Source organism: Zea mays, chromosome 1 (genome assembly GCF_902167145.1).
Source record: "Zea mays cultivar B73 chromosome 1, Zm-B73-REFERENCE-NAM-5.0, whole genome shotgun sequence".
Lineage (NCBI taxonomy): Eukaryota > Viridiplantae > Streptophyta > Magnoliopsida > Poales > Poaceae > Zea > Zea mays.
This window is the reverse complement of record NC_050096.1, coordinates 251,341,730-251,352,578: the sequence shown is the minus strand read 5'-3', so window position 1 is coordinate 251,352,578 and position 10,849 is coordinate 251,341,730. Positions and strand designations below refer to the sequence as shown.

Sequence of the window (10,849 nt, the reverse complement as noted above, 5' to 3'; positions counted from 1 at the left end):
CCCCCGCATTACACCTTTATACCTAAGGATTGACTAGCTTTTGTTATCCATGTCCTTGTTTACCTATTTGGGTTGGATTATTACTGTTTAGCTTTATGCTATTGCTCAAACTCTAATCAATGAACATGATGTGGTTATCTATGATACGCTGTTTTCCCTTCTCTTATTATGATGTTGTACTTGTGACCTTCAAGGGGGCTCGAGCGGTTTCTCGAGTGCCTCTCCGTAAGGACCTGTTCTATGGATGACCGCCCGGGAAAACAGTGCAACCATGAGGGTGGAATGGGGTGCCCTTAGCTGAATAATTAGAGGATCCGGGATGTAGTTCACTTAGCCGTCGTGCCGTCAATGGGGCTCGGTGTATGCGGCTCGCTCTGCCAAGTTTGGGTTCGCCCCTTGGGGAGGAGTGCGGTGCATTTAGGAAACCTAACGGGTGGCTACAGCCCCGGGGAATCTTTGTAAAGGCTACGTAGTGAGACCCTGCCTATTCACCTTGGTAGTGTTTAAGGGTTTGATCGGCCCGAGGCAAGAGGGAATCACGGCTTGTGGGTAAAGTGCACAACCTCTGCAGAGTGTTTGAAAACTGATATATCAGCCGTGCTCGCGGTTATGAGCGGCCAAGGGAGCTCCAGTGATTAGTGGTACTTGATCAGAGACATTGTGGTACAGGTGGTTATGAGATTGATGGTTTTGGTTACGACTATGGTGCTGGTAAGTGGTATTCTTTCCGTTTGGAAAGGGTACATCGGGCTAATAACTTGGGTTAATGCTAAAACTTGGCTTTCTACTAGTAAATAATAATCTGACCAACTAAAAGCAACTGCTTGACTTATCCCCACATAAAGCTAGTCCACTCCAGCCAAACAGGATGCTTGCTGAGTATGTTGATGTGTACTCACCCTTGCTCTACACACCAAACCCCCCCCCCCCAGGTTGTCAGCATTGCAACCACTGCTCGGGCGAAGATGAAGCTGTGGAAGGAGACTTCCAGGAGTTCCAAGATTACGACGAGTTCTAGGTGTGGGTTAGCGGCAACCCCCAGTCGGCTGCCTGTGAAGGCCGCGTTATCTACGTTTCTTTTCCGCACTTTGATTTATTGTAAGAACTATATGGACGTCTCAGACGTATGATGTAATCGACTATTTCCCTTATTAATACTATTTTGAGCACTGTGTGATGATGTCCATATTATGTAACTGCTGTGTACGTGAATAACTGATCCTGGCACGTACATGGTTCGCATTCGGTTTGCCTTCTAAAACCGGGTGTGACAGCGGCCCTCCTTCTTCTGGCCGAGGTGTTCCTTCTACTCGTCCTCGCGTTCGCTGTCAGATCTACGACAAAGAAGGCCATAGCGCCATTCGGTGCTGGTACCGGATGGATGACGCATACAATGAAGAACCACCCTCTACAGCAGTAGCGGCGACAAGCTCCTATCAACTTGATCCGAGATGGTATAATGATACTGGTGCTACGGACCATATTACCAGTGATTTGGATCGTCTCACCATGCGTGAGAAGTATAATGGTGGTGACACGGTGCAAGTCGGCAACGGACAAGGTTTGCAAATCTTGCACACTGGTTATTCTTCTCTTAATACCGATAGTCGCCCTCTTGCACTCAATAATGTTCTTCATGTGCCACAAATTTCTAAACATTTGTTATCTGTTCATAAACTAACTCGTGATAATAACGTTTTCTTTGAATTTGATCCTTGGTATTATCTTATTAAGGATCGGGAAACACGTCAGCTACTCCTTGAAGGACGGTGTGAGTCCGGGTTGTATCCCATCAAGCCTTCGGATATTGCTTCTCTTCATCAAGCCTTTGTGTCGGTGCGGCCAGATCAGTGGCATGCACATTTTGGTCATCTGTCATCGCAAGTCGTTAGGTCTATTTTGCGTCTTCATCATTTACCTTATTCCAAAGAGTCCAGTTTATCATCGGTTTGTAATGCCTGTCAGTTAGGCAAAAGTCATCAACTTCCTTACAATATTTCTATTCATCATACTACTAGACCTCTTGAAATAATACATTCAGATGTTTGGGGCCCCGCTCCACTCTCAGTGGGTGGCTACAAGTATTATATTAGCTTTATTGATGATTTCACTAAATTCACTTGGATTTATCTTATGGTTGATAGAACTGATGAGCAATGTAATTTTCTTCAATTTCAAGCACATGTTGAGCGTCTCCTTGATTCCAAAATAAAATGCATACAGTCTGATTGGGGTGAGGAGTATCAAAAACTTCATAACAATTTTTTTACCTCACTTGGTATTGATCATCGTGTTTCTTGTCCCCACACTCATCAACAAAATGGATCTGCCGAAAGAAAACATCGTCATATTGTAGAAACCGGCATCACCTTGTTAGCTCATGCGCACATGCCCTTAAAGTTTTGGGATGAAGCGTTCATGACTGCCACCTTTCTTATAAATAGGCTTCCTTCTCGGGTTATTGATAATTTGACCCCCCTTGAACGGCTATTTAAAACTCCTCCAAATTATTCCTTGTTCCGAGTTTTTGGTTGTGCTTGCTGGCCTCATCTTCGACCGTATAATAAGCACAAACTAGAATTTCGTTCTAAACCTTGTGTTTTTATCGGGTATAGTTCTCATCATAAAGGGTACAAGTGTCTTGATCTGGAAACTGGTCGTGTCTATATTTCACGCGCCGTTAATTTTGATGAGGTTGTGTTCCCCTTCTCAAAATCTTCATCCAACTTTGGCCAGCATGAGGGTGCTACCGGTACTAAGGCTGTCTCCAGCAACGTCCCCTAAATTTCGTCCCCTAAAGGAATATTCCCTGTACTTTACAGCACACTCTAAAAGATTCTGTCCTCTATATCTTCTGTGTCTCCAGCAACGTCCCCTAAATTCGATCCCCTAAAGCTACAATGTTAACAGAATTCCTTTTTCCATTTCTTTTTTTGTTTTCTTTGATTTGTACCCATTTCATCAAATTGTAAGGATGATAAAAATAATGTATTCAATAATTTTACAAATAATAATCTAAAAACAATGGTTCATTCATAATTTCGAATTGTAAAAAAATAACATTCCATTTTATGTTTTGTGTAATTGTTGTCGAAAAAACGTGTCACAGTATTTGAATCGTATGAAAAAATGTTTACACATTGCCATGCTTCCACCGTAAGCCACGACACTTCTTCAACAAGCCATCGACTAGCTTCGGCTGCACGACAAGAGTATGGCTTCTCTCCGAAGCGTATCCCTTCTATAAATATTCACTACTTCAACACTTCACTCACACTTCGCATACACTCCTCCACAACAATGAACCCGTTCGTAGATTCCAATATTTTTCTTAGCATGGCGCAAGACATGGAAGATGAAGACCATGAGCTCGAGGTTGCGACGTACCAACATCGTAGGCATCGTGCACTTAACGAGCGTCGGTATGCTGGTTCCATTCCCGGTCGTGTTCGAATCCATCGTGACCATATCAGCGGTGATGCAAGAATCCAAGCCGACTACTTTTGCGCGCAACCGGTGTACACGGATGCACAATTTCGGAGGAGGTATGTTTTTTGTTACGCACATCTATTCACGTCCATAGTACGTACTTCACACTTGTACTCAAAAAAATTTGCAATATAGGTTTCGCATGCGTCGCCATGTGTTCGAGCGCCTCGTTGTTGCTGTGCAACAAGTGGATCCCTACTTCGTTCAACGTCCAAACTGTGCCGGTGAGCTAGGTCTATCTGCCCTTCAGAAAGTTGTTGCTGCCGTACGTATCCTTGCATATGGTGTTCCTGCGGATGCCGTTGACGAATACGTACGCATTGGTGAATCTACAGCACATGAGGCTTTGAAACACTTTTGCACAGCCATCCAAACCGCTTTTGGTGGGTACTATCTCAGGAAACCAACTCCTGCTGATATCGCTAGGCTTCTCCAAGTTGGAGAGGCACGCGGCTTCCCCGATATGCTAGGTAGTGTCGATTGCATGCATTGGGAGTGGCGTAACTGCCCAACTGCATGGAAGGGGATGTTTACCGATCGCGGTAAACACCCTACAATGATCCTCGAAGCTGTTGCCTCATATGACCTATGGATTTGGCATGCATACTTCGGCATGCCCGGTAGCTGTAACGACATCAATGTTCTTCAGCGTTCAAACCTGTTTGATTCGCATCTTACCGGTGATAGTCCACCAGTCACTTTCTCCGTCAATGGACACACGTACAACATGGGATATTACCTAGCGGATGGTATTTATCCGGACTGGCCAGCGTTTGTCAAGACAATCCGTCATCCGTATGATGTCAGGACACAACACTTTGCCACTATTCAAGAGTCCGCTAGAAAAGACATTGAACGAACATTTGGAGTACTACAGAAGCGATGGGCCATAGTTCGTGGTCCTGCATATGGTTGGTCTCCACAACACATTGGAGATATAATGAAAACTTGCATCATATTGCACAACATGATCGTAGAAGATGAAGGTCCTTCGTCTTTGAACACAAGCTTCGACAACATCAGAGTTTTGGCCGACACTTCTCATGGTTCTATGTCGGAGCACAATGAGTACATCAACAATAGGTACGAGCAACTACATGATCCAGTTAAATATAATCAGTTGCAGGTTGATCTAATCCACCACCACTGGGCGCGGCTTGGATCGAGAGCTACTTAAGTATGTAGTTTATGTTTCTACCATCAATAAAATGTCGTAGTGTCATGTGTAATGTCGTAGGTTCTGTTTGTCCCAAGCTACTATGTGTACTGCAAACAGATGAACTTCTTCACATTACTTGTTCTTCAATGTGTCATGCTGTAATGCAGCTACTGCAATATGATTAAGCAAGTCTACTATTATTCGAGAACCACTACAATGCGCAAGTGCAGAAACATAAAACTTGTTCTCGATTCTCAGAAAATTGTCAAGTGCACAAACATAAACTTGTTCTCGAAACCATCACACAACAGGAAAATGTCAAGTGCACAAGTGCAGAAAATAAACTTGTTCTCAAAAACAACTAACAATACTTCCTCAAGCACTGCAATGTCTTCATGAACATTCACTTGCTTGACGACGAGCTTCCAGTAACCCTTGCCAGAATCTCCTGTTGTTTCGCCTCGTAGTACTGTCGAAGGAGGGGGTTACATTTTGTCAAATCCATGCTCAATATGAGAACCTCCTGTTCCATCTCCTCCTTCACCTTTTGTCGTTCCATCTTCATCTTCTCTAAATTAAGCTTCTTCCTCTCCAATATCAGTTTCTGCCTCTCTTGTTTCTTCATGAACTCCAACTTCTTCTCCTTAGTTGAAGCTACTAATTTGTACACAGATAACCGTTCCAAAGAAAGCTGACCCATCCGTGTTAGGTACTCCGAATCAGTGGATGATGTGTTCTCTGATCTTTGCTTCTTTGCCTTTTCCTTGGCTGAATCACGACCAAGCGGTCTCTTCGAAGTAAAACTTGATGGAGCTGAGTCTTCACCAGCATCTAAGTCAATAGTATTTGATTGGGTACCAATTGGGTTGGGTGGAGGATTTTGGTTACCCATGTGCTGGTCCATCCATTTTGGTTGATCCTTCAATATGGACCAACAATGTAAGAAATGGAAGGGCTTCTTTTCAACAGCAGCAAACCGAGTAGCCGCAAGAGATGTCTGCAAAACATATAATGCATTTAATGAACCACTGGGATGTAGTTAATTACATTGATGAAGAACATATGCATAATAGTACATACACTTACCTTATCTGCATCAGTCATGCCACTTGGGTTTTGTCGAAGCACAGCCATCATGTATCCAGCAAATGTAGAACATTGAGTTTTGATACTGTCCCACCTGCTCATGAGAGATTTTGTAGACCTCTCTGGCATTGATCCTCTGCGAGAGTTGTATGCCTCTGTAATCCGATTCCAAAATCCTTGACGCTTCTGACCAGTGTTGACAATGGGATCACAACTCACAGCCAACCAAGCTTGACAAACCCTCATATCCTCTTCAGACGTGAAATTTGCTAGCTTTGTGCGTTGAGGAGCCTTCTTCACTGGAGGTGGTGCTGGTGAGCCCTGGGCTGGTATCTCAGGCGGAGGAGCAAATGCAGTGTTCTGAAACTGAGTGCCATCATCCTCGGATAGGTAAGTTCCATATTGTGCCATAACTTGGTTCCAGTCCGTACCCATGCTGTACAATGAAGGTACTCACACAAAAAATACAACAGATTCAACTAAATAAGTGTAGTACATTTGAGGCAACCATATGAAATGAATAGAAACCATGAGACTGTAAACAGGACAGGCACAACAAAGTCACAAGTGCTGAAGACTACATATATTGGAAAGTTCATAACATTAAGCATTACCAAAGATAGGTATCGACAAACATAAACACGGCATCAACTAAAGCAGGAACTTGTGCCACACATCTGTTGTGTTCACATACAAAAGACTACTACGACATACATAAACCTAACACATACACATATTTCCTTAGGTGCTTGCTAATCTAGTAGGGATAGGTGTCGTCGGTGGAGTAGTCACGGCCGTCGTCGTAGCCGACGATATCGTCATTGTTCAACTCTGAATCATAATCAATCAGAAGCTCATCCTCTGTTAGTGATGATTCAGCAATTGGTGAAGGGGCCATGTGCTCCATCTCCCAGTCTTTTTTCCAGTGCAAGCTGATCAAGGTCGTTGGCGAGGTCCTCGATCTGAACTAATGCACGATTCATTTCATTGAGGACTGGTCCGCTAACTGGTTGGAAGGCACCGTGGACGACATCGACGATGTCGGCACAACGCTCCTCCACTACTCTGATTAAATGAGCGAGTGCTCTTCGGAGCTTTGCGTTCTCCGAATCCATGGTCTACATAAAACATATGGTTCTGTTAATATATGTACGTCAAAATTTTATGTATACTGTGGCCTAGTTCATAAATTATAATGGTAAATATAGTCCATACCAGCTACTATTGCCAATAGGCAGTTCAAATAATGATGAACATTACTGTATAATGTAGTGGAAAACAACAGGTGTATTTGTGATGATTGAGTGTGTCAAAATGGTTATGAAGACCAGTCGCCATGTATTTGTCAATACACATCGCAATGAAATGTTGTGACTGTCAAATTGGATAATGAAGACAGAACCTAGTGGTCATCATTTAGTGTGTGAAAACCATTCGCCAACTCATTGTGAATACACAACGTTTCGTAGAACAACATAGCTTCTAGCAGAATCAAATTTGCTTAATGTGAACATCAATTATGAAGACAAAACCTAGTGATGATGATTTAGTGTGTGAAAACCAGTCGCCAAGTATTTGTGAATACACATCCATTCGTACAACAACAAAGCTTGTACCACAATCAAATTTTGTCACTGTCAATAGCAATTATCAAGACAATACCGAGTGGTCAATGAAGCCTACAAGCATCGAATGTGTGTTGGCGTTACCTTAAACCCTAGATCTGGACGATTTCTACAATCATAGAAACCACAATGGATATGCAATGGGTACCTTTTTCTCTTCGGATCTGGAGCACCCGACCTACTGGAAGACGATGACGATGGCGGCGACGAGATGCGCTTGCGTTTCTCCGCACCTTCCTTCGTCGGCGTCGTGGATCTTCTCAGCTTCTTCGCGATGGCGGTTCGACGGCGACGAACACCGACGGTTGCACCGGAGCCTTCGATCTTTCTCTCCTCGCGGGCCACCTCCTTGCCTCCAACCACCGAGAGCGGTCCGCCGCCGGACCCGCTCGAGCACGGCCTCTTGGAGGCCAGCTTGGCCGGCTCCGCCGACGAGCAGCGCCGCGAGGCCCCCTCGCCGAGATGGATCGAAGTCGCCAGCGACGGGAGTACAGCGCGCTCGGATTTTTCACCCCCGCGTGAGCCCGACGACTCGCCCGGATAGCGCACGTCTCCAAGTCTCCACATCTAGGGTGCGTGCGGCGTCCTCTATAATTTAGAGTGTCATTTAGAGGTCCTTGCTGGGCGCCTAGAGGACCCTTCTGAACTCTAAATTTAGAGTACAGAACGCTTTACAGTGCGTTGTTGGAGCTAGCCTAACGAGAATAATAATCAGTTGCTTGATTTGTTGCCTCCTAAGTTTTTTCATGCAGCACCGAGTGCCACAGACCACCCGTCACCTGCGCCCGACAATTCCTTCCCGGGGGACAACGCGTCTGCGCCCATTACTGCTGCACCGAATTCTGCGCCAGGGCCCTCCACGGCACCTGCCATCTGCGATGGCAGCATTTTGCCTCCGATTTTCTCGCCAGATTTATTCTCTCTGGCATCTACTGATTCTGATCAAGTTTTTATTATACCGGCGGCTGAAATTGCATCAGCTCCTGCTGAAGATCTGGCTGCTGCTCCTACACACTCATATGGTACTCGCCTAAAGAATAACATTCAGCAACCCAAGCAACGAACAGATGGCACGGTCACTTATTCTGTTTCTCGGGTCTCTTCATCTGAGCCATCCTCACATATTGATGCAATGAAAAATCCTCTCTGGCTCACTGCTATGAAGACTGAGTTTGATGCTCTCATTTTAAACAAGACATGGCGTCTTATTCCTCCACGAGATGATCTTAATATCATTGATTCCAAGTGGGTTTTCAAATTGAAGCACAAAGCTGATGGGTCCATTGATCGCTACAAAGCTCGTATTGTTGCAAAGGGTTTTAAGCAACAATATGGTGTTGATTATGATGATACCTTCAGTCCGGTAATCAAGCCCACTACTATTCGACTATTATTATCCTTGGCTGTCACAAATAATTGGTCGCTTCGTCAAATAGATATTCAAAATGCTTTTCTTCATGGCATACTTGAAGAAGATGTCTATATGAAACAACCTCCAGGGTTTGAAGATTCCAGTCATCCTGAATATATATGCAAGCTTGACAAGGCATTGTATGGTCTTAAGCAGGCTCCCCGAGCATGGTTTGCTTGCTTGAGTAGCACACTGATTAAATTGGGTTTTCAAGCCTCAAAAGCTGATGTCTCTCTATTTATTTTCAACCAAGGTGCCACTCAGATTTACATATTGGTCTATGTTGATGACATTATTATATTGAGCTCCTCTTCACAAGCCACTAATAAGCTTCTTGAGCAGCTGTCACGTGTTTTTGCTGTCAAAGACTTGGGTGCACTTAATTATTTTCTTGGCATTGAGGTTCATCATATTTCCTTTAGACTTCTGTTAACTCAACGCAAATATATACGAGATCTCTTAACACGTACCAATATGGAGAACTCCAAGGCTGCTCCTACACCGATGTTACCTGCTGAGAAGCTCTCTCTACATGATGGCACGGAACTTTCTCCTGAAGATACAACTCGGTACAGGAGTGTTGTTGGCACACTTCAGTACTTATCTTTTACAAGACCGGACATCTCCTTCTCTGTAAACCGGGTTTGTCAATTTTTGTCGGCGCCCACAACATCACATTGGGCTGCCGTCAAACGTATTCTTCGTTACCTAAACGGTACACTTGATTATGGCCTGGCTATCACCAAGACACACACTCCGTTGCTTCGGGCCTTCTCTGATGCTGACTGGGCCGGCAATCCAGATGATCGCCGGAGTACAGGAGGTTTCACTATCTTTTTTGGTAACAATCTCATATCTTGGGGATCTCGCAAACATTCAACTGTGTCTCGATCCAGTACTGAAGCGGAATACAAGGAAGTCGCTAATGCAACGGCAGAAATTATTTGGCTTCAAGTATTACTTCGGGAACTTGGTGTTGTTCTTCCTCGACCACCAGTTCTATGGTGTGACAATACCGGTGCTACATATCTTACTGCCAACCCAATATTTCATCGAAGAATGAAGCATGTCGAAGTCGACTACCATTTCGTCTGAGAACGTGTTGCTTCCGGCCAATTGGATGTTCGACTAATCTCCTCTAAGGACCAGCTTGCTGATATAATGACTAAGGCTCTACCAGGACCTGCTTTTCGCCATATTTGTAGCAATCTGAACTTGATTTCATCCCGTACAGATTGAGGGGGGTGTTAGGATAGAGAGGAAATCTCGCTATAATAGTTATTATTGTTTCCATCCTTGGGCTGCGTCCCATGATACTCGGCATGATTATTGTCATCCATTGTAATCCTCTAATTGCTATATAATGATATGCGGTGGCCCTCCTTGGGTATCGCCTTCCACCATTCTCACACACAGTACAAGAGTTACAAGAGAAACAAAAGAACTTCGAAATTGACTCATATATACGACTAGGCTAGTGACCTCAAAGTGATTGGAGAGTTGTTTATAAAGTAAGGATGCAATATGTGCTACATTGCTGTATTTAAGCAACATGGATGGTGGACTTGCCTGAGGGCTTGTCGATGCTGCGCTGCTCTGCAAAGAGCTTCCCAGATGAAGTAGTGGCAGCACGTGGATTCTCCCACAGCCTTGGGGTACCTTGGTCTCTGAACACGAAGCAGCAAGGCAGCAAACTTCACTTCACAGGGCAGTGGAGCATGATGCCCTCTCCTTGTGGCACTACACAAGTCAACAAGTAGGCCACGCCTTAGGATCAGATGAAAAACAGCGACATAATGTAATGGCAAGTTGGAATCCAGACGGAATGGAATGGGGTTGGGAAGATATGAGAGGGGCCACCGGGCCAGGAGCTCACGAAGTGGGACCAAGGCTAGGGCGAACCGCGAGCAGGATCGGTCGGAGCACGAGGCGCGCGGCAGTCGACGGGCGTTCCGGGTCCTCGATGGCGTCGAGGGAGCGGAGCGGGGACGTCACAAGTGGAGGCGCTCGCGTCGTGCTGTTGCTGCGGCCTGCGGCTACGGGAGAAGAGGGGGTCCAAGCTGTGGGCGCCGTGAGGGC

General features: G+C 45.0%; 1 protein-coding gene across 1 annotated transcript; it reads right to left on the bottom strand.

Annotated features, from left to right (window-relative positions):
- Positions 1–4,873: 4,873 nt before the first annotated feature.
- LOC103645425 (glutathione S-transferase T3-like) lies at positions 4,874–7,592 on the bottom strand. Its single transcript, XM_020546798.3, has 2 exons — positions 5,735–7,592; positions 4,874–5,645 (listed from the first exon to the last, which is right to left on the bottom strand). Exons 1-2 carry the CDS (start codon positions 6,167–6,169, stop codon positions 5,052–5,054), a joined length of 1,029 nt encoding a protein of 342 aa, XP_020402387.1. The 5' UTR covers positions 6,170–7,592; the 3' UTR covers positions 4,874–5,051.
- Positions 7,593–10,849: the final 3,257 nt, after the last annotated feature.

Excerpts from the sequence above, each read along its gene's own strand:
- LOC103645425 (XM_020546798.3), bottom strand. The coding sequence starts at position 6,169 with ATGGGTACGGACTGGAACCAAGTTATGGCACAATATGGAACTTACCTA. Across the intron at positions 5,646-5,734 it reads GCATGACTGATGCAGATAAG|ACATCTCTTGCGGCTACTCG; the intron begins GTAAGTGTATGT and ends TATGTTTTGCAG.